The sequence below is a fragment of the Pseudochaenichthys georgianus genome, chromosome 2 (genome assembly GCF_902827115.2).
Source record: "Pseudochaenichthys georgianus chromosome 2, fPseGeo1.2, whole genome shotgun sequence".
Taxonomy (NCBI): Eukaryota; Metazoa; Chordata; class Actinopteri; order Perciformes; family Channichthyidae; genus Pseudochaenichthys; species Pseudochaenichthys georgianus.
In genome coordinates, this window is record NC_047504.1 from 2,231,975 (window position 1) to 2,259,732 (window position 27,758).

Consider the following 27,758-nt stretch of genomic DNA (forward strand, 5'->3'; position numbering starts at 1 on the left):
ACACTAAAATACATCAAGTTGCTTCAAAGTAATGGAAAGCAAAAAAAAAAAAAAAACGTCTTTTAAAAACTAAATTATTTTTAAAAAGATATATGTATCTTCAAGAATATAATAATGAAGACATATCCCTAGACTCTTATTTTATTTTTATTGTGTATTGTCTTGCTGGCAGTTACATGATTTGTATGTTGTAACCACCATGTACATGTATGACAATAAAGATTTAAATACAAATAAAAACTAAATTATTTTTACATTTTCGGTAAAGCAGAGGTTGCTTCATATTATGACCAACAACAAAAAAAGAAAAAACAATCTAGTGACTTTGTATAACAAAAGAATAATGAATCATTTAGAAAAGTTAAAAGCTGAAATAAATCAAAGGTATATTTATATACGTTGCATATTCTCATCACAGGTGAAACGCTGCAGTCACATCTCATGACACTAAAAAGGAAATGATATTGCAGTATTCTAAAAGAAAGTATTTAAAGGTTGGCTACCCTTTCCCTCGCCCTTTGCTGATGTCCACCAGCTTCTCGATGCCTCCGCAGTCGGCTAAAGCTTTGGCGTTCTCCATGTTGCGGCTGGTGACTTCGTGCAGCGTGCAGCACACCGACGCCACCGTCTCGTCCGACAGCCTGGAGGGTCCGCCGCCAGGCAGCCGCGTCACCAGGTCCCGCATGGCGTACTTTCCTGGGGGGGGGGCCGCACAACCATTGGTCTCCATTATGTCATTTATTATAACAGTATCCTATTGTCAGGGCAACTAATTATGATAAAGAGTGTCATTACTTTGACTGCAGCTTTATAGACAGTTTGATTCTTAATTTAAGTATCATGTGATTAAGGGCAATTTGTTCTAATTCATCTCCTTGTTGTTCTTGAGTTTCTTTTTTTTTATGTGACACATTCATCTTAATCATTAATGCATTAGGTCCTTAATGTTTCAGCTTTTATTTGATGCTGTGTGTGTGTGTGTGTGTGTGTGTGTGTGTGTGTGTGTGTGTGTGTGTGTGTGTGTGTGTGTGTGTGTGTGTGTGTGTGTGTGTGTGTGTGTGTGTGTGTGTGTGTGTGTGTGCGTGTGCGTGTGCATGTGCGTGTGTACCTATGAGCTCCTTGTTGCGGCTGTCCAGCGCCATGTTGCGGAGGGCGGTGGCGACGGAGCACACCACCCGGTCGTTGTCCATCCTCAGCAGCTCCACCAGGATGGGCAGCCCTTTCTCTTTACGCACCGCCGCTCGGATGTAGGCTGAGAACTGGACACACACACACACCCACACACACACACACACACACACACACACACACACACACAGTCATTGCTTTGATCCCTTCACTTAGAGTGCGGTGTTCCGGCTGTAATAGAGAGCTGCTCCACCTTCCAGTTCCCGGCGGAGAGGTTCTGCAGGGACCCGGCGGCCCCCTCCAGCGTGGGGGGGTTGGAGCTCTCCGCCAGCAGGTTGAGGTACGGCTTCACCACCATGGGGTGCCACAGCTGCTCCGCCCCCCTCAGGTGCTGAGAGAAGCCTGGGATGGGCCCCACGCCGTCCCACTGCACACACACACACACACACACACACACACACACACACACACACACACACACACACACACACACACACACAATGTGTTAAATAACAAATCAGAGGCATTGTATTTTTATATAGGGTCTTCTTTATATACACTCTTGATATTCTATGTTTATATTTATTTGATTAACTTAATAAACTTGTGATGCACTAAAACTATTTCTCAATTAAAATCTAATTTAAACGGATCTACATCTCCTAGAGTGAAACATTAAATATACAATAAACATTACAAATAAATTGTTGTTATTAAATAGTGTGCAAGAAATATATATTCATATAAATGAAACAGCTAAAACAGAATGTAAAATTAATTATATACCGTGTAGAAAAATAATATACTTGATTCTGTTATAAAATATAAATGATTCTAATTGACAGTGTATAGTTTTACTTTTATTGTTTTAAACTATGCACTTCCATCTTATTTTGTCACGTAGGCGTCCTCCCCTCTGAGGGTGTACCTTGTCGTCGGGCCAGCCCCCCCTCTTCCGCCCGCGCCTCCTCTTGCCCCAGCAGATGTAGTCCAGCTCCTTCCCCGGGGAGGAGAAGCCCAGCAGGGTGTCCAACTCCTGGTTCCCCAGCAGCCGGGAGGACGGCATCTCCACCTCCAGCCGGTACGAGAGGTTCCTCAGGGTGCACACGCTGTTCTCCACAATCTGTTAATACAGAAAACGTAATGACATGGTCCTTACGCGGTGCTGTTAACAGCTCATCTCTGACTAGTACGTGTACAAAGACATTGACTTTTGGTTGAATTGCTAACCTGTGAAGTGTTTCTCTGAAAAACGTAAGATCCAGACGTTCCATGACTGAAATACTTCTTCTAGAATTTAAATATGACTATAAATACTACGACTAAAATGTGTATTAACCCAAACTTAACTAGCTCTGCTTAGGTGCCATTTTTACTTTTTCAGTTTATCAGTTAGTATTTTATTACTGGCTGATCGTTCACTACTTTTATATCTTTACCTATTGGGATAATGCTGCGACGCTTCATTTTTTTACGTGCTTGCCTCTTTATTTAAAAAAAAAATCATTTATAAATGTGCTATATAAATAAAACTTAATTTGATTTAATTTATTTAATACGCTGCTTTCCTTTTTTGCATTTTATCTGCACGGTCCCTTTTGCTGCAAAAATGTCAATTTCCCTAATTTCAAAATCTCACACCACTTTTTCGAGGTTCATTTTTACATTTAAGGATTAAGATTAAAGATTATAGTTAGATTTAATCAATGCACATAACATCAATATTTTGTCTTTCATTACTGCACATATTTTATTCCAATTCTATTTCTAGGATTACAAACATATTCAATGTAAATACCGCTATTTTTTACCATATTATTTTATGTTATTATAGTTTTCTTCAAATAGTTGCTATCTGTGTTTTTAATCTTTGTTTTATTTGATGTATGCAGCAAAACACCTGATTCTGGGTTAGGTTAAATCTCCCAGGAATAAATTGATACAGTGTGTGTGTGTGTGTGTGTGTGTGTGTGTGTGTGTGTGTGTGTGTGTGTGTGTGTGTGTGTGTGTGTGTGTGTGTGTGTGTGTGTGTGTGTGTGTGTGTGTGTGTGTGTGCGTGTGCGTGCGTGCACCTTGCTGTCGTAGTCGGAGGTGTTGACGCAGGCTTTGAGGACGTGAAGCAGCGAGTCCACAAGACCTTCACAGCAACGCAGCTGACTCCTCGCCTCCTCCCCTGCTGAGCTCAGGTTCCTCACACACACACACACACACACACACACACACACACACACACACACACACACACACACATTAATTCAGTTTGAGGTGCAGTGAGTGTATTCCCCCACATGGTGGCTTATACTCTCCCCGGATACAAGTAAAGGAGCGAGTTGATCCTCCAATAGGATCCTTCAGCTGCCACTAATGGAGCTCTGACAAGAGAACACTGCACAGAACTCCCACAATGCATTTCTATACCATCAATCTACAGCCTGGATAGAGAGGAGGGCCGGGGGCTTCTTGTGTGCAGAGATGTAGTTTAAAGCGGTTACAGGGAATAAATCAACAGCCGTCTGAGAGCAGTCATAATCACAGATGAGTGATGGAGCCATTCACATGCATTTTGTTTGAGTAGTTTGAATTAAAGTTACGGTTATGGATTCTTTTTGCAAGTTATTACGTTGGGAAATGCGCCAGGACTGTATGCAGATAATAATCACCAATTATTTTGATAATTAAAAGTAATTCTTTATGTAAAAAGGTCAAACAAAATGCAGCTTAAATTAGAAGATATGCTGCTTTGAGATGAATATCACACCTTAACATTTCTCACTATTTATTGCAAGGCAAGGCAAGTTTATTTATATAGCACTTTTCAACGCAAGGCAATTCAAAGTGCTTTACAAAAAAAAATTAAAGACATTAAGCATTAAAAAAGAAAAGCTAATAAAATAAACATTAAGGAAAAATACATGGATAAAAGTTACAGTGCAGTCTAAAATATGAATAGTTCAATTAAACATTACAAGAAAAAGTACATGGATAAAAGTTACAGTGCAGTTTAAGATATGAATAGTTCAAATAAAAGCAGCGACAAAAAGAAAAGTCTTCAGCCTGGATTTAAAAGTAGTCAGAGTTGCAGCGGACCTGCAGGTTTCTGGGAGTTTGTTCCAGATATTTGGAGCATAATAACTGAACGCTGCGTTTCCATGTTTAGTTCTGACTCTGGGGACGGAAAGCTGACCAGTTCCTGAAGACCTGAGAGATCTGGATGGTTCATCATTTAGCAGGAGGTCAGTAATGTATTTTGGGCCTAAACCATTCAGTGCTTTATAAACCAGCAGCAGTATTTTGAAATCTATTCTTTGACACACAGGAAGCCAGTGTAAAGACTTCAGAACAGGAGTGACGTGATCCACTTTCTTAGTGTTAGTGAGGACTCGAGCAGCGGCGTTCTGAATCAGCTGCAGCTTTCTAATAGATTTTCTGTGAAGACACCATTGCCGTAGTCGAGTCTACTGAAGATAAAGGCATGGACAAGTGTCTCCAAATCCTGCTGTGACATTAGTCTTTTAATCCTAGATATATTCTTTAGGTGATAGTGGGCTGATTTAGTAACTGTTTTAATGTGACTGTTGAAACTCAGGTCAGAGTCCATGACTACACCTAGATTTCTGGCTTTATCTGTTGTTTTGAACATTGCAGGCTGAAGCTCAGCGCTAACTTTTAAACGTTCTGCCTTGGCTCCAAAAACCATTACCTCAGTTTTATCTTTGTTTAATTGGAGAAAGTTCTGACACATCCAGTCATTGATTTGTTCAATGCACTTACTCAGTGTTTGAATTGGAGCATAGTCTCCTGGTGAAATGGTTACGTAAATTTGTGTGTCATCTGCATAGCTATGGTAACTTATTTTGTTGTTCTTCATTATCTGAGCCAGTGGTAGCATGTAGATGTTAAAGAGAAGAGGCCCCAAGATGGAGCCTTGAGGTACCCCACATGTCATATTTGTCAACTCAGATGTGTATTTACCTATAGAAACAAAGTTGTTTCTGTCCTTTAAGTAGGATTTAAACCAATTTAGAACTGTTTCTGAAAGTCCCACCCAGTTTTCCAGTCGGTCTAGTAATATGCTGTGGTCAACAGTGTCAAACGCAGCACTGAGATCTAATAATAGTAACACTGAAGTTCTGCCACTGTCTGTGTTTAAGTGGATGTCATTAAAGACCTTTACAAGAGCAGTCTCAGTGCTGTGGTTTGGACGAAAGCCTGACTGGAACACATCGAAACAGTTATTTAAATGCAAGAAATTACTCAACTGTTGAAAAACAACTTTTTCAATGATCTTACCTAGAGGTAGAGGCAGGTTTGATATGGGCCTGTAATTGTTCATTACTGAAGCATCTAGATTATTATTTTTTAAGAGCGGTTTAATGACTGCAGTTTTCAGGGCCTGTGGAAAAATACCTGAGTGAAGAGATTTGTTTACTATATGAAGTAGTTCTGAGGCCATGCAACGAAAAACATCTTTGAAAAATCCTGTTGGAATAATATCAAGGCAGCAGGAGGAGGATTTCAGAAGTTGTATAATGTCCTCTAGGTTTTTATCATTAATCTGATGGAATTGTGTCATGATGTCTGAATTGATGTTAAGTGGACACAGAGACAACACATTTGCTGTTCCTGATGCAGAGGCACTGACTGCTTGTCTGATTTTCTGAATTTTGTCAGTGAAGAAGAAGGCAAAATCATTGTACGACCTGGTGGATAGAAATCCAGAGGCTACTGACACTGGGGGGTTAGTTAGTCTGTCGACGGTAGCAAACAAGGCACGTGCGTTGTTTTTGTTTTTGGTAATGATGTCAGAGAAGAATGATTGTCGTGCGTTTTTCAATTCCAAATTATAAAGGCCAAGTCTCTCTTTATAAATGTCAAAGTGAACCTGGAGATTTGTTTTTCGCCACCTGCGTTCAGCTTTTCGACATTCTCTTTTTTCTGTTTTAACGGTCATGGCCTTTCTCCATGGAGATATTTTCTTCCCAGTCACTTCCTTTACCTTAGTTGGAGCAATGGCATCTATAACATTTTTAATTTTTGAATTAAAATGATCTACTAGCTCATTTGCTGAGATGTTAGCAGGGGCAAGTGTGGAAGAAAAATTCTGAGTAAACATTTCCCTAGTATTTTCAGTTAAACATCGCTTTGTGGTTATCTCTTTTTGAACACTTGTGTGAACAGAAATAGAGCTCTCAAAGAAAACACAGGAATGATCAGAGAGTGCAACATCAGTCACCACAACCTTAGAGATATTCAGACCCTTTGAGATAATTAAGTCCAGAGTGTGCCCCTTATTGTGCGTGGGCTCCGTCACATGCTGAGTCAGTCCATAGCTATCAAGAACACAAAACAGTTCTTTTTCCCCTCTGTCCTGGGGGTTGTCAACATGGTTGTTAAAATCACCAACAATGACTAGACGGTCAAAGTCAATACACACTATAGACAGCAGTTCAGTAAGGTCATCAAAAAAGCTTGCACAGTATTTGGGTGGTCTATAGATATTTAGGAACAGAGCTCGAGAGGAGCATTTCAGCTGAAGGGCCACATATTCAAAAGAAGCAAAGTTCCCATAAGATGTCTTCCTGCATTGAATGGAATCATTGAACAGAATAGCAACTCCACCCCCTTTCTTATGCATTCTTTCCTGACTCATAAAACTAAAGTTGGGAGGGGTTGATTCGATAAGTACAGCTGCACTGTCATTTTGTTCAATCCAAGTTTCTGTTAAAAACATAAAACCGAGATTGTGCTCAGTGATAAAATCATTGATTAAAAATGTTTTTCCTGCCAAAGACCTGACATTTAATAAAGCTAGTTTAAGTTTGTTAAACACACTATCAGTCAGGTTTTTTGTAACAAGCTGTGGCTGACATGGAATCACTGCTAAATTAGATAAACTCACACAAACGTTTTATCGCTTCCTGTATCTAAGATGATTCACCGCTCTTAATCTATTACCTATCAACACAGATATCGCCAAAGCTACTGGCAGGCAGGGCCCCGGCATGTCCTGGAAAGAGTTGAGAGTGCCATACGCCTTTGAGCCTGGACCCAGCAGATATCAGTTTGCAGCGTTTTGTACACACACATCCCTATCAGGCTTTGAAGGGGAGGGAGGACCCACCACCCTGCTCCTCTCATCATAGGAGGGCAGGGTGAGGGCTACACTGTAGGAAGGGGGGTTTGGAAATCTGCTTCCATCTGCGACATTTTATTGACCAAATAATTCATATAGTAGGCAGATTAATTATTAAAGCTGACAATATCCATAGTTAAAATCATGATGGTTGTGTAGCTGCAAAGTGGGTCGTTAGAGGATTAAAGGTCCCATGTCATGCTTTTCTGGTTCTGACCCGTCCCCTTGTGTTATGAAGGTTCTTCTGCATGTAAACGGTCGGCAGAACAAACCCTTAGAGTACACCCTGTAGCGAGTAAGACTCTAACACAGAGAAGACCTGTCTGCTGCCCCAGAACGCCTCGTTGGACATTTCTCTTTTTCTTCCTGGGTACAGTGACGTGCCCGTACCCAAATGGACTAATCCGTGGAGCCGTTACGTTACGTCCACGGAGCCGTTACATTTGGACCAATCCGCGGACTTCCTCACACACACACACACACTCAATCTTTTCTCAGCTGCAGCTCCACCGATTTCTCCTCCCTGAGACGGCGGGACGCGGCGAGGCTGGGAGTCTGTGTGTGAGCACACACACAAACACCCAACCAGGCTACGGGTGTGTGTGTGTTCGGGCTGGTTTCGGGCTGGGTTTCGCTGTGTCTCGCTGTCTCGCAGACGGCCACTGGGCTCACGGGGGGGGGGCCGGAGCTCCAACAAGCCGTGTAGGACAGAGAGTGAATACACATGCTTTACAGAGATGCTGTGAGAAACCAGTGTGAGTTGGGAACATTGAACAAAGTAAATGTATTCTAGTCGAGCTCAACAATGGAATCATGATCAGTAGAAATGGCCATGTCATGGGACCTTTAAGGTCATGACGGTTGTGTTGCTGCAAAGTGTGTCGTTTGAGGGTTGAATAAGATAAATATCAGAGCAATATGTATCAAATGTATTTGGTATTGCAAAATAAGAAATATGCAATGTGTTAAGCTGCTGAATAATCTGGGTTTCAATTACTTTCTATTCTAAAGGACGCCGTTTAATGAGCCAAAGCCGCCTGGCTTTATATTCAGCTGCTTTTTTATGGGTGTAAAATGGATGAATCATTATCCTAGGCTTTGATGTTTAACTGATATGACGTCGCTGTTATTTGCTTCTACAAACCATGTGTTCAAAGATAATCACGATTGAATTCCTGCAACGACAGATAACAGAGCCTCTCTTTAAAGAATACGTGGCTGTGATTCAGGCAGCGTGGAACACCAACAAACCCAAAAGTCATCCTCTAATATATATTTTAATTTAGAAAGGATCAGTTTACTGTTGGGGCTTTTAAATGTGAAGCAGTGCTGATAACTAGGCGTACACACCATGGAGGATCTTTGTGTGTGTGTTGAAACCAATAGAATAGATGTAGTGCAACACCTTCAGCAGGAGTGCGTGTGATTGGCTGCTCACCTCAGGCAGCCGGTGGTGTTGCGCAGCAGCAGCGAGGACTGGAACTTGACTTTGTGTTCGTCGCGGTGGGAGAGGCTGCTCCAGCCCGAGTGGGGGATGACCACGGTGTTGGTGAGCGTGCTCAGAGCGTCCCGGATGATCGTCATCTTCACGGCGTCACACGAGGAGAGGTTCCACAGCACGCCTGGGGGGGGGGGGGGTTAGAGATGTAAGCTTCCTGAAGCACAAACACTGAAAACAGGAGAACAAGTATGGATGGTGGTAAGTCTACTACAAAGTACCAGAGTGTAGGAATACTCTGTTACACTAAAAGTCCTGCATTCAAAATGTTCCTCAAGTAAAAGTAGAAAAGTATTATCATCTAAATATACTTAAAGTAGCGACAGTAAAAGTAGTCGTTGTGCAGATTGGTCCACTTCAGAATAATAGATGTGTTTTATAATGATTGATCATGAAAGTGTTCTCAAAGCTGGTGAAGGTGCAGCTAGTTTGAATGTAACGTTTTTAGTAGAGTACAAAGTAGCATAAAATAGAGATGCTCAAGTAAAGTAGAAATATCTCAAAATTGTACTTGAGTACAGTACTTGAGTAAATGTACTTATTACTTCCCACATCTGCTTTCTTGTGATGTAATGTATGTTCGGTCTTATGTATAAAAAACTACTTTTCTGAAAATAGTTTTTATAATAAAGCAAATAGCCCCTTTGAACATTTGCTCTTTTTCTTCTTCTAAAACAAATCAGAGTACCATTCTTTCGTAACTGATATCTTTGTAACATTCAACAGAGTAGTTAATGTAGGGTCGTCCTGCAACAGAATATGAGGTGTGTATCAGCTGATATTAAGCAGTGTGTGTGCGTGTGCGTGTGCGTGTGTGTGTGTGTGTGTGTGTGTGTGTGGACTAGCATTACTATACTTGTGGGGACCTAAATCTGTTTTACATAGTCATGTGTGGGGACTCGCCTCCCTTATGGGGACAAATTGGAGGTCCCCATAAGGGGGATCATTAATTTTAGGGTGAAGACTTGGTTAGGTTTAGGATTAGGATTAGGGTAAGGGTTAGGATTAGGGTTAGGGTTAGGCATGTGTTGGTTATGGTTAAGGTTAGGATAAGTCTCTAGGAAATGCATGTAAGTCAATGTAATGTCCCCTGAAGTGATGTATACATGGTGTGTGTGTGTGTGTGTGTGTGTGTGTGTGTGTGTGTGTGTGTGTGTGTGTGTGTGTGTGTGTGTGTGTGTGTGTGTGTGTGTGTGTGTGTGTGTGTGTGTGTGTGTGTGTGTGTGTGTGTGTGTGTGTGTGTGTGTGTGTGTGTGTGTGTGTGTGTGTGTGTGTGTGTGTGTGTGTGTGTGTGTGTGTGTGTGTGTGTGTCATGGCGGCCACGCATGAGTGGTGAGAGGAACTCGCTCACCTTTTTTAACATCTAAACTCACGTTGTAACTGCCATCGTTATTGCAGTGGGGATATAGGATGCACTGGACGCTTTTGGTACACAATGTGTCTCGTTACCACGCTGAGATTGGCCTTTAAACAAGCCCTGAACAGCGGGCGGGTCTACAACAACGCCTGAACGTCTGCGACCCAAGCCCAACACCGGCCGGAGATGTTCGTGTAGACTTCGAGCAATATGTGCGATTATTGTCAGATTGTGAGTGGACTACTTTCCAGAGAGATGAAAGAGCGTACAGGGGGACACTGGACACAAAACTGCTCCAGGTAAGATCTAACTTTGCTGTTACTCTCGGAGGCGCAGAGAAGTGGGGCAGACTGGTGACAATCCTGACCAGCGCGTTTTTCATTAATGGAATATTCTCCGCGACGCAACGAAACTCGCGTCCCTACGGATTCCAGCTTCTGAAATATGTCGCCAGAATCCTGAAGAAATTCCCTCTTTCTGCCGACTGCCCGGTGGACCTTACAGCTGACTCGCTGACACCTTGGAAATGCAGCGTCGCTTCATCCGTGAGAGAATACAACCAGCTGCGGGCCGCCGGGACAGAGACACAACGGCAGCAAAGGAACGTTTCCAGGAACAAGCTGGCATATCTCTGGCAACACCGCAAATCAAAGGCAATCGATATCATTTTAAATAACAGCTGTTTTCCGGAAACCCCGCCCACTGTTAGTGATACAGCCAATGTGTATGACTACTATAAAGCCAAATGTCAAACTGTGCCGAGGGCTACTCCCCTGGCCACGCCCCCTTGGTACAATTTCATTGACAGAATAGAGCCAGGCTATTTCCCAGATACCCAGGACTTTACAACAGAGGAGGTGGATGCAGTTCTGGCTTCTCTTCCTAATAACAAGGCTAGTGGATCTGATGGGGTCCTCTATGAGACGCTGAGAGCTACCAGGCCCACGTCGACACAGACACTCACACACATCTTCAATGCCTGCCTGATCAATGAGAAGGTGCCTGCTTCGTGGAAAGGGCCCTCATTCACAGGATACCAAAAAAGGAAAATGTCCCAGATGATCCTTCCACTTGGCGTGACATTTCACTATTGCCCACTATATACAAAGTCTTTATGAAGTGCCTACTCACCCGCATCTGACCCTGGCTGGTGGGCACAGGGATTCTCTCCCCCCGTCAGAAAGCGTATATCAACAGACAGGGAATGAACGTTTTGCTTAAAAACCGGAATAGATGATTTCAAACATGGATCATCTAAATTCTCCACAGTGTTTTTGGACTTTAGAGACGCGTTTGGTTCGCTCTCCCATGAGGTGATGCTCCAAGCATCAGAGGAAATACACCTGCCTCAGCCTTTTGTGAATATTGTATCCAAAGTGTACCAAGGTTCATTCCTCCAGGCTGTCTGTGGGCAGCCGCTCACAGAGCCCATTGCACTGAAGGTGGGAATAAACACTGGCTGTCCCTGGAGTGCCGTGAACTTCATCCTAGCACTCAGCCAATGGATGAAGTGGATTTACCAGTGCGCTCCGCTGCATGTCAAATCCCCAAATCCTGTTCAGGGATACGCTGACGACGTGCAGGTGTCATCACGACAAGAGGATGTCATCACTGACATGCTGGCGCGCACTGATGAGTTCCTCCAATGGTTGGGGCTGGAGGTGAAGCAAGCTAAGTGTGCCGTACTCCATGAGCGCCGCAGTGGAGGCGACCGCTGGGATAAGGCCAAGAACGACAAGCCCTCCTCCTTTCTCGTAATGGGCCGACCCATTAAGCTGTATTCCCGTGATGAGACCGACCCAGACCTTGGCCACAGGTTCAACATCGCTGGCGAGTGGGGGGAGCAGGTCGAGGAGCTCACTACAGAGTTTCTCCATCGTCTCCACCTGATTGACTTGTCCCCCTCCCCGTCCTCATGAAGTTCCAGGCTGTGAGAGAGGTGGCTTTGGCTACAATTCAACATCTCTTTGCCAATGGACACATCCCTCTCAAGGCACTGAGAGAAATGACAAACAAAACTGTCCAGCTGGTCAGAAAGTGGGTGGGCCTCAACACACACTCCACACGGGGCATCATCTTTCTCCCATGTGGAGAGGGGGGGCTGGGAGTCCCCAATGTCGAGTGGACCTACATAGCCACCAGGCTAGCCCACCTGATCCACATGCTTAACAATGATGATGTCACCGTAAGAGAAATGGCCAGGAGAAGGAAGATCCCCCTGGCCAGCGCAGACCAGAACAACTTCCTCGGCTTCAGGAGGAAAGACTCTGGGAAACTGGACTCTCAGGCCAGGGGCTTTGGGTCTGGTCTGACGGGCCAGATCTCAATGACCTCTGCAATCGGACTGGAGTCCAGCTGAAATGGACACGACTCAACACACAGACTGAAGTCCCGTCTCTGATGAACGGATCACTGACCCCAGTGTGGTTGTGAAGGCCGACATCACAACACCTCAGGAAGAGCCTGTGGAGCTGCACAGAGACTCTGCAGGGAGGGTTCTGCTCAGCATGAAGCCGTCTGAGGTCAGGCAGCACCGGTGTGGACTCAGACTGCAGGGAGGGTTCTGCTCAGCACGGGCCGTCTGAGGTCAGGCAGCACCGTGTGGACTCAGACTGCAGGGAGAGCCTGTTTGGGGTTTGCTGACCACTCAGTCTCACACTCAGTGTTTAAGAACGCCGCTGTCGGTGAGGATGTTCTGACATTTACCATCAGAGCAAGACTGCAGGTATTACCCACTGAGTACACTCTGTCCACCTGGTACCCTCGCATCCACACTCCATCCTGTTTAAACCATCAGGATTCACAACAACACCTAGAATCCACTGCACACATAACAAATGGATGTAATGCATAGAGACGCCTGTACATCGCCGTCATGAGCGTATTGTGGACATTGAGTCTGATGCGGTACGAAACATCTTACCATCTAGCGCAGCAATGTACAAGCACGCTAGAGTGCTACCAGCATGGTTTGGTTTTACCAACGATGTCTTTGCTCACATCCCAAATACACCTGATGTTGTTTCTGTTGACACCGCAGGGAGGTGCTAATATTAGAAGCAGGCTGTGCCTTTGACCGGTACATGGACCAGGCTTTCCAGGACAAGTATATCAACTACCAACCACTGCTCGATGTGATAACCAGCTTTGGGTACAAGTGTAGATATAGCATACTTATATTCGGAAGTCTTGGCCATGTATATAAATGCACCATGACTGGTCTGAGAATTGCTGGAATGTGAAAGAGAAAAGCCAAACAAATGGCCAAATATTGCTCTGTTTCAGCTGCTATTGGCTGCTGAGCCGTGTGGAGAGGAGGTGCTGTGTGTTCCCCTACGTGTTCTGTGCTGCTTAGCCCCGATATATTTGATTCCCTGTCTCATGTAATATAATTTATTCAAATGTGTGTGTGTGACCGTCCGTCAATATGTGACGGGATGGGAGTGAGAACGTGTTGGGGGGTGTGTGTGTGTGTGTGTGTGTGTGTGTGTGTGTGTGTGTGTGTGTGTGTGTGTGTGTGTGTGTGTGTGTGTGTGTGTGTGTGTGTGTGTGTGTGTGTGTGTGTGTGTGTGTGTGTGGGTGGCTGCAGAGCTGTTTCCAAAGCACGTTATCTTAGCATCTGTTCCGTCAACACCGACCGCTGAGTGTTTGAGCCGCTGTCGCTCTCACCTCCCACAAAGCAGCCCACACACACGCTGCCAGCCAGTCAGACACAGACACACACACTCCGGCCAGCAGACAGGCAGGCGAATGCCCACACACAGAAACACACACACACACACACACACCACAGCGGGGCTCCAATGTTGAATGTTATGGTGAGTATGGATGCTCATTCGAATAACAGACCTAAACCCAACACTGGTGACATCATTTTCAGATGTTATGAAGAGATTACTTACTCCACATTTTCACCCATCTTTCTTGGTTAAACACATTAGAATATGTATATCAAAATAACATTTGCATACAGTTCATTGCTCATTTAGATTGCATTTCACATAAGACATCAGAGGGTTAAACTGCCTCAAAGTGTCTTGAGTGAAGTGTTATGACTTCTATTTCATTCATTCGTTCTTTTGCTTTCTTTTTTTTTCTGACACGCTGAATTCAGTTTTTTTGTGGGTTAATTTAGCAAAACAGCTGATGGCGGAAGCAAGCCAAGAAACACAGAGAAGCATCCACTAATGCAGGGGTGTCCACACTATGGTCCGGGGGCCAACTGTGTCCCTATAGGTCTATTTTTGATTGGTTACTTCTAAAAGTATAATGGAACATGGCACACATCTGAAATGTGTAATGTTCTTCTTAAATATATATTCAAGCAATAGCTCACGACAGGCCGTGGTATATGGTCGTTGGTCATATGGTCACAGCGTGGTTTGGCCCGACACAAAGCTTTTCTTAAGCTTTGTTAGTTAGTTAGTTTCGTAACGGACGTAATGTAACAGTTGTAACGGTTGTAGCTTTTCTCAGACGCGGAGGGATACTGACTTGTTGTGAAAAGTAACTACAATTCTACCCGTGATATACGCTCATTATATCACGGCTAAGAACCAATCAGATTGCTTGATTTGACTTGTCCGTTTCATAAGTAGAAATATATTTCACAGTATCATGTGTTAATAAGCCCAATGTTTGAATACATTCAGTCAATTCAAGTTGAAAACATTTTCTAACAAATCTTAGTTACCAGCATTTTTTGTAACAAAATGAAAATAATCAAACCTTTAAGCATATTCAATTATCAAGAATCATCTACCTACATTTGATTGATTTTGCTAACTTATAACTATACTATACTGTATGGCCCTCAGGGGAAAAAGTGTGGCACTAATGCATTAAAAAAGATCGCTAGCAAGTCATAATATTTAAAGAAATCTCCTTTGCAAATGTTTCTAACCTGTCAAGGATACCCACAATGCATGTTGGTGAGAAACACTGAAGCTAAACATTGTGTCAGTGCACGAGAAATCCCTTCCGATCACACCTGGACGTACCAGTGACGAGTTCGCGGACCTCGTTGTCGGTGGTCTTCCTGAGGAGGCGCAGCAGGGCAGGCACCCCCCCGCAGTTCCTCAGCGCCACCTTGTTGTTGTCCGTGGCCTTCCCGTACACCAGGTTCCTCAGGGCCCCGCAGGAGCTCTTCTGGACCTCCGTCAGCTTGTGATCCAGCAGGTCCACCAGGTGCTGGATCCCCCCCATCTGACACACCTGCAGAGGGGCAGTCAGAGAGGAGTCATACACAAAGTACAATCGACAACACGGATTCATTAAGCAAATTAAGAGCAGCTGCGAGTGTGTTCCGCCTCGCTGCAGGGATGGAGAAGTGTCATACTTATTTATTTTCATCGTGGTGATGCAGTCAGTCAAAAATAACAACAGCCTCTTTAAAAATCTCGGATAAAAAGAAACACCAAACTATTTTAGCACTTTGATAAAGCTTTCACCAAACAGTAAGAATTGAAGTAGAATCAGAAATAATATATAGTACTTATTAGTACTACATTTATCCCGGGGGAATTTCTTTTCTTTTTTTTACATGTGTTCCACTTAAAATCTAAATAAATAAAAAAAGCTAAAAAACTAAATATAGAATAGAAGTATTTCTAAAATCATAACATGTTAAAGCAACTGTGCAAAAAAAATATATATATATATTCAAACATAAGTAGTGATCTAAATATGGAGTTAAAATGAAGTAAAAATATAGATAATAGTAACAATTAGAAATAAAATAATAATAATAATAATAATCATGATGATAATAATACTAATAGAAATGGCACATTGTGCAACAATATACAGTGTATTTATTATAACACATACAGCGATGAAGTTTCAAATACACCACACTTGTATACAGCAGTAAACTAGTAGTAGTATACATATGGTTGATGTAAAAGTGGGGCTGCACCATGCTAAATCCCCCCTGTGGCATGTTTGAAACGGTGCTTGTGTCATCTCTAGATACAGGCGTCTCAGGAGAGCAGCAGACTCCCCCCCCCCCCCCTCTGATTCTGTGTTCAATCTGCCACAGAAAGCACTTGTTTCTGGCTAAATGAGCAGGCGAGCTTCCAGGCTGCTCCAAAGGATAATTAAAAGCTCGTCACCGAACGGACCAAGCGGCACTGAAGCGTCTCCTGCCGTTGAGCTGGAGTTATTTATTGCCCGGGAAGCGGAGCACAGAGAGAGCGAGCGGCGGCACATTTGGCACCGACGCTACCTAAAGTTTTATTGGAGCAGATGGCGCTTTGGCTCAGAGTTTGGCAGCAGAGAAAAACTAAATATGAAACCCTTAGAATAAACTCTAAGAAAGAGAGACACGATGAGAGATATGAGGCAATGTAAATGAGCAACACTTGTAGCAATGAGAATTAAATCAATCAAAAGTTAATCACTAAATAATATCCTACTTTTACATCTGGCTCTTTATAGGGTTTATTTGACCGTTTAGATTTTTCACTGTAAACATGTGTGTATTTTACTTTTGAGTTCTTCGCTTTTCTACTTTGAGATTTTGAAGCTTTTATATGCCTTTTATTACCATACTCTTGTGTCCGAAAAAACCTTATCTTATCTTCACCTACATGTGTGAAATAAGTCCTTGTTTTATCTGCATGCATTTTAAATCTGCCTTTAAAAGGAGTGAAGGCTGACAGCAGCTCCTTCCTCCACCTGGGGACTGAGTCACGTGTCCCTGTCCCCTCACCTCCACCTTCACCCGGTTGTCTCCGTAGCACAGGTGCTGCAGGTAAGCGGCGGCGTTGGCCTGCACCGAGGGGAAGTGGTGCTGCAGCATGTGGATGACCTCCAGCAGCTCGGGGTCACGCCAGGCAAACTCCCTGAGGGGAAAAACGTACACTTGGTCTCCTTTTTCCACCAGGAAGTGTCACCAAGCAGCAGCTGGTAGATGCAGGTTGAACTAAATACACTGGGGCGGAGAAGTTACTATTTCATTTGAAGTGTAATCACTAAATAAGCAAACAACTCTGATGAAAAAACATATGTAAATAATAATGCATTTTTGCAAAAACATGGATGACAAAAAAGTTAAAAAACTAAATTTATTTATTTATTGTCATAATAATAATAAACTTTATATAGCACCTTTCATGCTTGACGCAGCCCAAAGAGCTTTACAGAGTATGACAGAAAATGACAATAACAAAGTGATACTACAAACAAATTAAAATGAAAAAGATCGGTTTGTAATTTACTTTTAAAAGTTTAAATGACTTCTGATACTATGATGGTCTTAAATGCATACTGTGTATCTTGACTCTTCTGAAGTGAGTACCTGGGGTCCTTGTGGATGCTCTCGAGGGAGGGGGTGCGCGTGGCCCCCCGCTCAATGAGCCCAGAGTGGCGGTGGGAGAAGATGGGCTCCCGGTAGGGGTCCACGTACAGAGCGGAGGTGCTCAGCCCGAAGCTGCTTCTTTGGAACGGCAGCGTGCCGCCGCAGTGGCTCGAGGCCCGGGGGAGGGTCGCCAAACCTGAGGGGAGAAAGGGGGGAGAAACAGAGCTGGATTTGAAACACATTTGACACAGGTTGTGATTTCTCTGAGTTCAAAACAGCAGCATTTAGATAGTATGCATCCAAGGTCACATATGAGTTACATAAGAGCCTAAAAGAGGCGTTTGAAAGCGTCCGGCTGTCTCACAGTCTCTCAGCTAAACGAAACTAAAATGGCTCCTTAGATCCTCCACTATCGAAACTCCGCAGAGCTTTCCGCTTTGCATCCCTCTGCAAAGGCTTCAATTAAGAAGCACATGAAAGCTTTCTGCATAATTAAGTTGTGACCTCGGGGAGCCATAACAACAACAGTTCCTGTGCCGGCAGACCCAGATTTCACTCGCTGATTTTTAGAGGAATAATCTTCAGAGCAGATATGAAAGTTAGCCGGGTTTCTCAACCTGGGGACCGGGGCACCTGAGGGGGACGCTGATGTGAAAATACGTTGTTTAAAGTTTTGATAGTGAGTTATTTGGAGGATTAGTGAGCAATAGCATTAATGTCATCATCACACCTGCTGCTCAACTTCTGTTTGTATTTTATAGTTTTCCTACTGTAAGGATAGCTTATACTCGTAAAATCAAGTTGTTTTGGCTACTATTAGACCAAGATAGTGCTGCAAAGTATGAAAGCCAGTTTCAAAAATCATTAAAAATGTTGTTAATTGATGGACCTATATGTGTTTATTTTGTTATGTATGCTTTGCGAATAATTTCGTAAAATGCAAATAAAAAAAATTAAAATAAACTAAATACATTGAGACGAAGCAGTTACTATTTAATTTAAAATGTTAGCTAATATTAGTCCAAAATAGAGCTGTAAAGTAGGAAAGCCAATTTCAAAAATCATATCTAATTTTTTGTTTAAATGTCTGATCTCTTACACCAGGGGTGTCAAACTCAAGGCCCGGGGGCCACATTCGGCCCGCGACTTCATTTTATGTGGCCCCACAAGAGCTTGCAAAGAAAATAATATGTTTATTATACGGTTACATGCTACAGTAGCACGTTGCCCATAAACTACATGTCCCACAATGCATCTCAAATATGACTTTTTTCTCAGAATTTGCCTTTTTTTCTTCAAAATATACATTTTTTCATAGAATTCCTTTTTCTCAGAATTAGATTTTTATTTCAAAATGTCACTTCTATTTCTTTTTTCTCCAGAATTTGGCTTTTCTTTTTAAATCATTTTGGGACATACGCACTGAAAAGACTTCTGCTTTCAGACGTAGTTAAGTATGAAGTTATTACCCTATCCGATGATAATCCAATGCAGAGGCAATGATGTAATATATAATACATTATTTTATTTATATGATATATTTATATATGTATTTTTATATAGTCTTAAAGTTACAACCGGCCCTTTGAGTGCAACCATAATGCTGATGTGGCCCGCGATAAAATTGAGTTTGACACCCCTGTCTTACACTAACCCCCTGCTATACACACAAAATGCTCTATGTCGAGGGAGCCCTTGCGATGCTAGCTTCTAAGTCGGCCTACACAAATACGTAATCACTGCATCTCTCCGTAGTGCTGCAGTACCTGTGTTGACCCTGTAGAGGGAGGGGTCGTGGGAGGGGCTGTGGTACAGGGGGCTGTGGAAGGAGCGCTCATCGAAAACGGGCGTCATGTGGCAATCCGGAGATAACACCGCCCTCAGCTCCGGATCTATCTGCCCTGCGTGACCCACGTACGAGCTGTGGAGCCCTGTAGGGTCAAAGGTCAAAAGGTCAAACTTTATTTTAAGATTCAAGATGCAAGGTTTTATTGTCATGTGCACAGTAGCTACAGTGTAGATGAAGAACTTAAGTCACAGGCTCCTCCAACAATGCAACATGAATACATAGGCCGTAAACTAATTAAACAGATACAATAGTGCAAGAGAATGTGCAAGTTAACAGAAATAGAAATATAGTGCAAGAAGAGTATTTTATAACTCCAATCTACAGTAAATCAAAGGACACAACACTTTACTGTATGCTGCAAACATGAATAAGATCAGAACAATATCAAAGACTAGAATATCACGTTTCTGCTTGTTCTTCCTCTCAAAAAGCAACACAAATGGTCTGTCTCCGGCCAATATATAGAGACTGATCAGAAGCTATTGTTAACAGTTAAAATAAATGTTAAGTATTTGCTGGAATGATCAAATACTTCACTTACAGCAAAAGGAGAAAAAGCTGCGTCATATCAGCAACAGCGGAACAAAACCTCTTCCTGCCTGTCACACAAAAGGCATGTGACGCCTCATTACTCGGCGCGAGGTGAGGCCATGCAGATGGAGACTGTATTTCATAACTCATCCCGACTGCTGCTGTGCTTCTGAAGCGAACGCAGGCATCATCAGCAAGTCAGACAAGCGGAGCAGAGGGTTTCTCCATCCTCCGATCTCTGAGTGGATCGCTTCAAAGAGCGCTCCAATTACAGAGAGGCTTTAGGGCACGAGGGGGGGGGCACAATGTGCACTTAGAGCTACTGATGAACAGCTACTTGCTTCTGCAGCAGGACACTGGTCTTATTGCAAAGCACATTCCTTTAAAAGGGAAGTAAAGCGTGAACTGGTTGAGACACGTCTTGTTGAATCTGGACCTCGGCCTATTTCTCTCTGAAGGGTTTTCACCAGCGGGCGATACCAAAATATGACCTTCCGATCAGAGGAGGCGTAAGACACTAAAACCCTGAAAAGATGGATTATGAATCGTAAAGGTTTGAATAGAAATATTCCTCGACTACAGAGGTTCACAACCTTCTCTTGATTTAATACAAACTGGATGTTAACACTATTAAATATAAAAGAAGATGTTTTACAGATATTATTAGCTTTGAATAGAGGACGTTTTAACCATTTATCCACCACTATTAGCGAACTTCATTATTATAAGAGGAATATTTGAATTATTACTTTTTGCTTACAATTTTAAGCGTGTATTTAGTCACTCGTTTCTAACAGTTTTTACATTACTTTTAGTTTAAAATGTGTCTGTTTTTTTATGCACAGCTGTTACAACTCTCAATACATTTAAAAAAATATATATTTTCAAAGCAAATTTACATCATATTTTTTTTTGTTTATGTTAAACTATACACAATTCCTCCACACCCCACTGAGATGCATTGCACTACTACACGACATCAACGTAATATCTTCCCTGCCTCATACATGAAAACCACATCAGTGACTTTGCAACTTTCCAACTGATTTCACAGAAGAAGAAAAGAGATCATGTCACAGGCAGCTGACGTTGTGTTTCTCACCAGGTTTCACTACCTCAGCTACGAGTGATCGGTAATAGCCTAATCTTGTAAATCCATTTTTTTGCTTATCTCCCTGCTGTAATCTGGGATTATGTTGGATCAGTAGGATAACTAGGAATAAGGATTTAGGCGACATATTAGGCCACTTAGCAGCGCCGCAGGATGAAAATCACTCACGGGAGAATGGGAGGCATTGTATTCAGTTCACTGACTCTGCCTCCCACACACAACCATCCATCTACTTACACACACACACACACAAAGTAGGGCCTCTACACATCGATGATGTCCACACACACTCATCATCATCATCATCATCATCATCATCATCATCATCAAATGAAAATGGACTAAATTAAAACAGCATCATAAAGCAGTCAGCTGATAATCACATGCTGATGCTGCACATGGGCTTTGTGATGGAAACACCCCTATATGGGTCAGTGGGAGCGGCTTAGGGAAGTGACAGTGGGCAGGATGCAGGAATACATCTGCTGCAGCATCAGCAGCGCAACAAAAAGTCAATCCTCCAGCGGCTACACAGCAAAGTGTCGGGGGGGGGGGGGGGGGGGGGGTTATGTTTCTGACGTTGCTCTGCAGGAGAAAGGTCATGCCTTCCTCGGGAGAATGATGAATATAAATAGTTTTGGTTTGTAATTCGCTCCGTATGTGTTTGTAACTGACTCAATGAACAGAAATAATCCTGTTCAAGTTTCTCAGCTCGTTTTGTATTCACTATGCGAGCATGTGTGCTGTACTTCATAAATAGTATATCCTTAAACCAGAACATTTGACATTTTTAATTATGGATGGATTAACTAAAATAATAACTTAAAGGAAGAAATGGTGTGGTATTATATTCAGAAAATAAATAAGATAAGCTAATGTGTAACCCTCTGAATACAATGTGGAAAAATCAGAATAAAGTATATGAAATGTTGTTTAGTGGCAACATAGCTGACATCTTAAACCCTTATGACACAGTGCACCCCCTTTTATCTTGTAAGAATGAGGTCTCTTGTCATTATGATGTTTATGTCTTACATAATGAGTTTTTCTTCTCAATAATAATGAGGTATTCTCTCGTAATTATTACATAGAAAGCCACACATTACAATGCCATGTCCTTCCTCCGGTACAACATGACTTTTTATTAACACTAACTGCGCTTTAACAATGATATAATTTAGCTTATGTTTGCATTTATTTCAACTTTATAAATCAAGTGAAAGCTAAAGCAGGCTACTTAGCATTAGCTCACTGTCTGTGTGCTATTGGCTATCTACTGTCGATTTACCGAGTATGAAGTTGTAAGACCGTGACGGCAACTATCCATCGATTGCTTCGTTACAAACCGATAGATACTAACACGGTTTGTTCTCACGGACATCAATTTGCTAAACGGTGCGTGAGAGAGAAACTCAAGAGGAAGCACTTGCATCAGGCAGCTGTGATCCACTGTATTTCTTTTGTTTCCCTCCACTGATCAATCCCCCCGCAAGATTACTTCAAACACATGCACCTTGTGAAAGATGACATCCCTTATTTTCATACTGGCGTGCATCAAATTAAATGTTATCAAACCCAGCAGCATTATCTGCCCGTGCTGGAAGAAGATTAGACTGGAAACTGCATGAAAGGAGCTCCCTGAGATAGCATCACATGCAGAAAGTTATTTTGTTCAATATGCGCATTTATTGGATGATTCAGGAAACTCTGCTGCTCGGTAAAAGGGTTGTTTGCTCCAATACTCGATCTGCTCAGTCCGCTCCCCCTGGACAAAGGGCAGGTTATTAAATCGTGGTCGAGTGTGGCTTTGTTTATTTACAAGAGCTGCTGAAAACATGTATTCAGGCTTGGGGAGTAATCAGGATACAACAAAAAACTGAACTGTATACCGTATTCGAAAATAGAGATTACTAGCAGGATTACAGTACATTCTGAAATAAAGATTGATATAATATTGGTAGACATATTGAATGAATTTTCTCTCTTAAATTCTTCTTTCTTTTAAATACATTTATTTGTTAATGCAGTAGGTGGACTCTTACATTTTTTATAATAAATATGTTGGTTTCTTCTTTTCTAAGGATATATTGTTACATACACTAAAAAACATCTTATTGTTATTCTTTTTAATTGCATTGTATTTGATACTGAGGTAATGCAAAAGTAACCAGAACACTGAACAGAGGGCGATAAGAAACAATACACCTTCCACTCCATATGCTTTCATTAGTCCTGTGTGTGTGTGTAACACGATATCAAACCACCATCACAAAGACACACACTGAAGGACGAAGGCTGTAAAGATCCCAGAGTTCCCTCAGAAGCACAACAATGCTTCATATTCCCTCTTGTTTAATGTGGCTGTAAGGTTTTATCACGTCGTATCATTTAATGTCCTGCTGAGAGGGGAAATCACTGGACTGAAGTGAATGATGAATACAAAGATATTGTGTGAATATCCTTACCGTGAAATGTTGCTGTGTTAAATCAAACACTTATACAACTGACTTTGTGCGAGAGAGAGAGAGAGAGAGAGAGAGAGAGAGAGAGAGAGAGGGACATAGATAGATAGATAGATAGATAGATAGATAGATAGATAGATAGATAGATAGATAGATAGATAGATAGATAGATAGATAGATAGATAGATAGATAGATAGATAGATACTTTTTTAATCTAAAGTTGTTTCCCTAAATTGGGAAATTATTTTGTGACAGGACCAGTGTATTCAACATTATAATACAAATACTTAAAAAGTGGAATAGAATCAACAATTAAAAATAAAATGAAAAATAGTATATCAAATATAAACAATGTAAAATATAACCTGAGCTTCTTGTTAGACTGTAGAGCAGACATTCCCAACATGGGGTCATGTTTAATAGGATGAAAGAAAAAAATGTAATATTTGGAATAATAATAATATAATTATAATAATAATTCAAATTAGATCTTATTTTGTTATTAATGTTACAGTCATTGCTACTATTGTTTTTGCTTTTAATATTTTCCTAGAAATCTAAATGTTTTGGGAAATTCGTAAAGTACACTGTTGTTCCTGTAGACTACCCCTCTTTATGAATAAAGACAATTATCACCTTGTGAAAATGTCAGACATTTGTCATCAGTGAAGAGCGGTCACAAGTGATCCAGACCCAGGTTGGTTCCATGGTACCAGGTGAGCTATACGGCGGCCCCTTCTAGCCTGTGACTTTGGTTTTGTATTGCATATCTACTCTGTAGCTGTGCATATGAAAATAAAGCCCTATGAACTTGAACCTGTGCATGGTACTGACCAATGAGGCTGTCGGGCCGCGGCAGCCCCCCCCTCTGGAACAGGCCGTAGGGGTCCCCTGCCCCGTAGCCCAGCGGCTGGCTCTGCCGGGGCAGCGTTGATCCGTAGTGCTGCGGCACCGCCGTCATCCCCGACCTCAGAGGGGACCCCGTCAGACACCTCCCCTCCACCAGGGACAGGGTGGAGCCCAGGCGACCCCCCCCACCTACCCCCAGCACCACTCCCCCCAGGGCCTGGGTGGCGTCGGTTGGGGAGGAGGGTGAGGGGCAGGAGGGCGGCATGGAGGTCCCGAGGAACACGGCCGCCAGAGGTTTGGGCTCCGAGAGGATGGGGGAGTCGTAGGTGCTGCCCTGGGAGGTCCGCAGGGAGATCCGGGAGGGGGAGACGGCGCCCCCTCCGGGAGACTGGCTCCTGGAGGGGAGGGACGTCATCCTCCGTAAGACCCTGCCCGACACCTGAGGGAGGATGGAAGATGATCAGAGGGGGAAGAAGTACTTGAGTACATGTATTTTGTCCAGCTGAATATTCTAAATGTCATATTGTGTAAGCAGGCATTTGCTTTTATTGAAGCCCTTTTATTTGAACAGGTCATTATGCTCTAGGAGTAAATACCGTTAAATTATGCATGCACTCGATTAAGCATAAAATGTCAAGCCCTGTAAAAGGCTTTAAGACCCACTATTATGACAGTGCAGAAAACAAAAGGAAAATCGATGATAAAAGGAATGTAATCTTACAGAACAAAACTATACAATAAATAAATAAAATATGTGTAAAATATATAAAAATGTGCAAAATATAATGTTATTATTGGATACATAATCAGAACATAATCAAAGCATAATATATCCTTCTAGGCAAAAACAACTTCTCTAACTGAATGCTGTTTTTTGCATCCTGCATAGTCATGTTTCTTTGGCAGTTATGCAAAGCGTAACCACAGATTAAAGTAGAGAAGTTAATGTAGATTCTTCAAGGTCATTATCAAATTACATTTTAGCAATTTTTTTGTATTACGATTGACTCTAAAGGGCCCAAAACAACAAAAAAGGTCAAGTATAATATCCACACTGTTGAAACCTAATCACTTAAGCATATGTTTTCTGAATTTGAAATGAGGCTCTGCACACTGCACTGCAAATATGCTGTAATGTGACACCTAGCGGCAGGAAGCTAACTGCTGAAGGGCATCATTATCCTTGTTATTTGTCCAAGTAAGTGATCGTGTGTGCTTTTGTTTTAATGTCTACATTCATTATACTGTATGCTGAGTTCTGCCAGTAAATATATTACATTTCTGCGAAGATTTGACAGTATATTTCACATGTATGCTAACACAAATCTACTTCTCCCTGCTTATTACCAAGTGTAAAATGTCCCTCAATAACAAACGGAGGCAACTGGATGCCGATCTGTGGCGCCTTAATCCATCAAAGCTCCGACGCCTCGCAGGGAAATTAAGAGTCGAGACATGTAAGCCCATCCAGTGAGGAATACATCAGGAGGAAATTCAAATGGGCTCACTATTATCTGTCATTCCTGCTGCTCCTGTCGTGCATTATTAGAGAGGATAATGGGACGCAGTCTGAAAGGTACGACTCGTTTTGATTTGAAGGCTTTAGCTATTGTTCTTATTCTTGAGCAGCCATTGCTTTAGGGAAGGATAATAGTATTCACAGCAGAAGAGCACACTCCATTTGAAGTGACTGAAGAAGTTCAACATTATTTTTCATTTGCTGCAAGGATCAATTAAGCGACTGTTTTTAGTCCTTTATTCTTCATCAGCAATTGACCGGACTGTTTATTTCCACCTTAGATGTCAGTCCAACATTAATACATTTATTAATGATTTGAAAGATCCATAAAAGCTACTAACAGTAATTATCGAGCCCTTACTAGCAACCATTGTTGTAGGGATAGGGATTCTTATTCAAATATTTCAGATGACAGCAGTCTGAAATATGCAAGAAATAAAACATGCAGTAAGTATCTGTACTGGAGCTTCAGCACACGGGTCTTTCCAGAACAAATGGTAGTGCAAATGTTGAAATGAACATATGTTGGTTGATTATAAGGACTTTTCAGCCATGTTATTCCAAAGCGATCAACATTTCATCTCCAAAACAGCTATTTTATGAATCAACCAGTATTTATATATATTATATAAGTGTATTGTATGTTAGAGGAGCCTGGGTTTTTAAATGTCCTTGCCAATAATTGAACTACAGTATTATGCTTATGAGAATAAAACCTTTGAATCTTGAATTGAGTCCAAATCATCTTGTGGGGAAATTGTTATCTCAACGGCCTTCCAAGGTCAGGTATAACCTTTGAACCCCAGCTTTTAGAGCAACATTAGAATGACTCGAGTAGATGCGACCCACCTGCCCAGAGGCTTGACCCTCGGCCCTCGGGCTCCTGGACAGCGAGGCGCGGGGCTCCGAGCGCACCACGTTCTGGTTGCTGTAGTAACTCACGCTGCTGTCCTGGTAACCACTGTCTGAATACGAGGTCATCTGCGCCGAGTGACCCCCCGAGCCTGAGAGGAAGGGGAGATCAGGGGGTGAGGAAACACTGCGTTGTTATCGCAGCACTTCGAGGGGCAATCAAACCCATCAGCAGTCTATACCAGCCTCTTGATTTGCATATTATCTCACATGGCTTTGAACTTGTTAAAAGGCATTATGCATATAAATACGTGCACATGCATATCTGCATCACGCCTTTATGCTGGCCCTGGAACAATCTGCATATCGCTTCAGTAACGCTGGCCTACTTTCTCCTGCTGGATAGAGAACAGGGATGTGCTCACACTAACAGACCACTTCGACTGCGTGGAATATAAATAAAGATAAAGGATCATTCCTGTATTACACTAGATATTTCAAGTAATAATATGTTTTTTGCTATTAGTATCTTTATTAATATAAATACGCCACTGTATAATTTGTAATATACACATTTTTACATATTTAATTTTGTTGAATGTGAACATTTTGATATTATTATTTTTAATTATTTTTGTATTTGTTGTATTGTATTTTATTCAATTTATTCTTTTTTATTTCAATTTAATTCTTAAATGGAGCAACTGATACACAACTCATTTTCTCCCAGGGATAAATTAAGTATCCAAATGGTGAAGTGTTTTCATTTATTCTAATATAAAAGGAGGTTGAAAAATGTTTGTTTAAAAGGATTTGCTTCAGGCTTTACTGAAAGCAAAACAGGTGGTGTGAGTTTTGACTATTTGATGATAGTATTTAAAGTTGTTTCTTTTTGTTCTTCAGAGAAGATAAAACAGCAACATAAAACTGCACAGCTGCTCTGACTGCATCAACGCTTCCTTTCTTTTCCTGGTTTAACAGAAGCTGTGAGGAAGCCTGATGGACCGAAGTGTCCCGCGCTCCAGTGGAGAAATGTCCGACAGCGACACGCCCAGGTGTGAACATATGAGAAGCTCTTCTGGGAACATGCTTTCAAATAAAGGATGAAACCACGAGTGAGACAAACAGATTTTTCAGTCTATGGCTATAAGTATGGTTTTATTGTTTC

The 27,758-nt window shown here is 42.1% G+C and overlaps 1 protein-coding gene across 1 annotated transcript in view; it reads right to left on the reverse strand.

The window, feature by feature from the left end:
* LOC117457591 (plakophilin-4-like) overlaps positions 1-27,758 on the reverse strand; it is a 43,803-nt gene that overhangs the window by 3,919 nt on the left and 12,126 nt on the right. Inside the window, exons 6-17 of the mRNA XM_034097750.2 lie at positions 26,588-26,742; positions 24,205-24,658; positions 19,183-19,347; positions 17,417-17,612; positions 16,829-16,961; positions 15,117-15,330; positions 8,700-8,883; positions 3,201-3,318; positions 2,057-2,251; positions 1,382-1,555; positions 1,109-1,259; positions 504-696 (exon numbers count right to left, since the gene is read on the reverse strand). Coding sequence (XP_033953641.2) covers positions 504-696; positions 1,109-1,259; positions 1,382-1,555; positions 2,057-2,251; positions 3,201-3,318; positions 8,700-8,883; positions 15,117-15,330; positions 16,829-16,961; positions 17,417-17,612; positions 19,183-19,347; positions 24,205-24,658; positions 26,588-26,742 — 2,332 coding nt within the window. The remainder of the gene's footprint in view (positions 1-503; positions 697-1,108; positions 1,260-1,381; positions 1,556-2,056; positions 2,252-3,200; positions 3,319-8,699; positions 8,884-15,116; positions 15,331-16,828; positions 16,962-17,416; positions 17,613-19,182; positions 19,348-24,204; positions 24,659-26,587; positions 26,743-27,758) is intronic.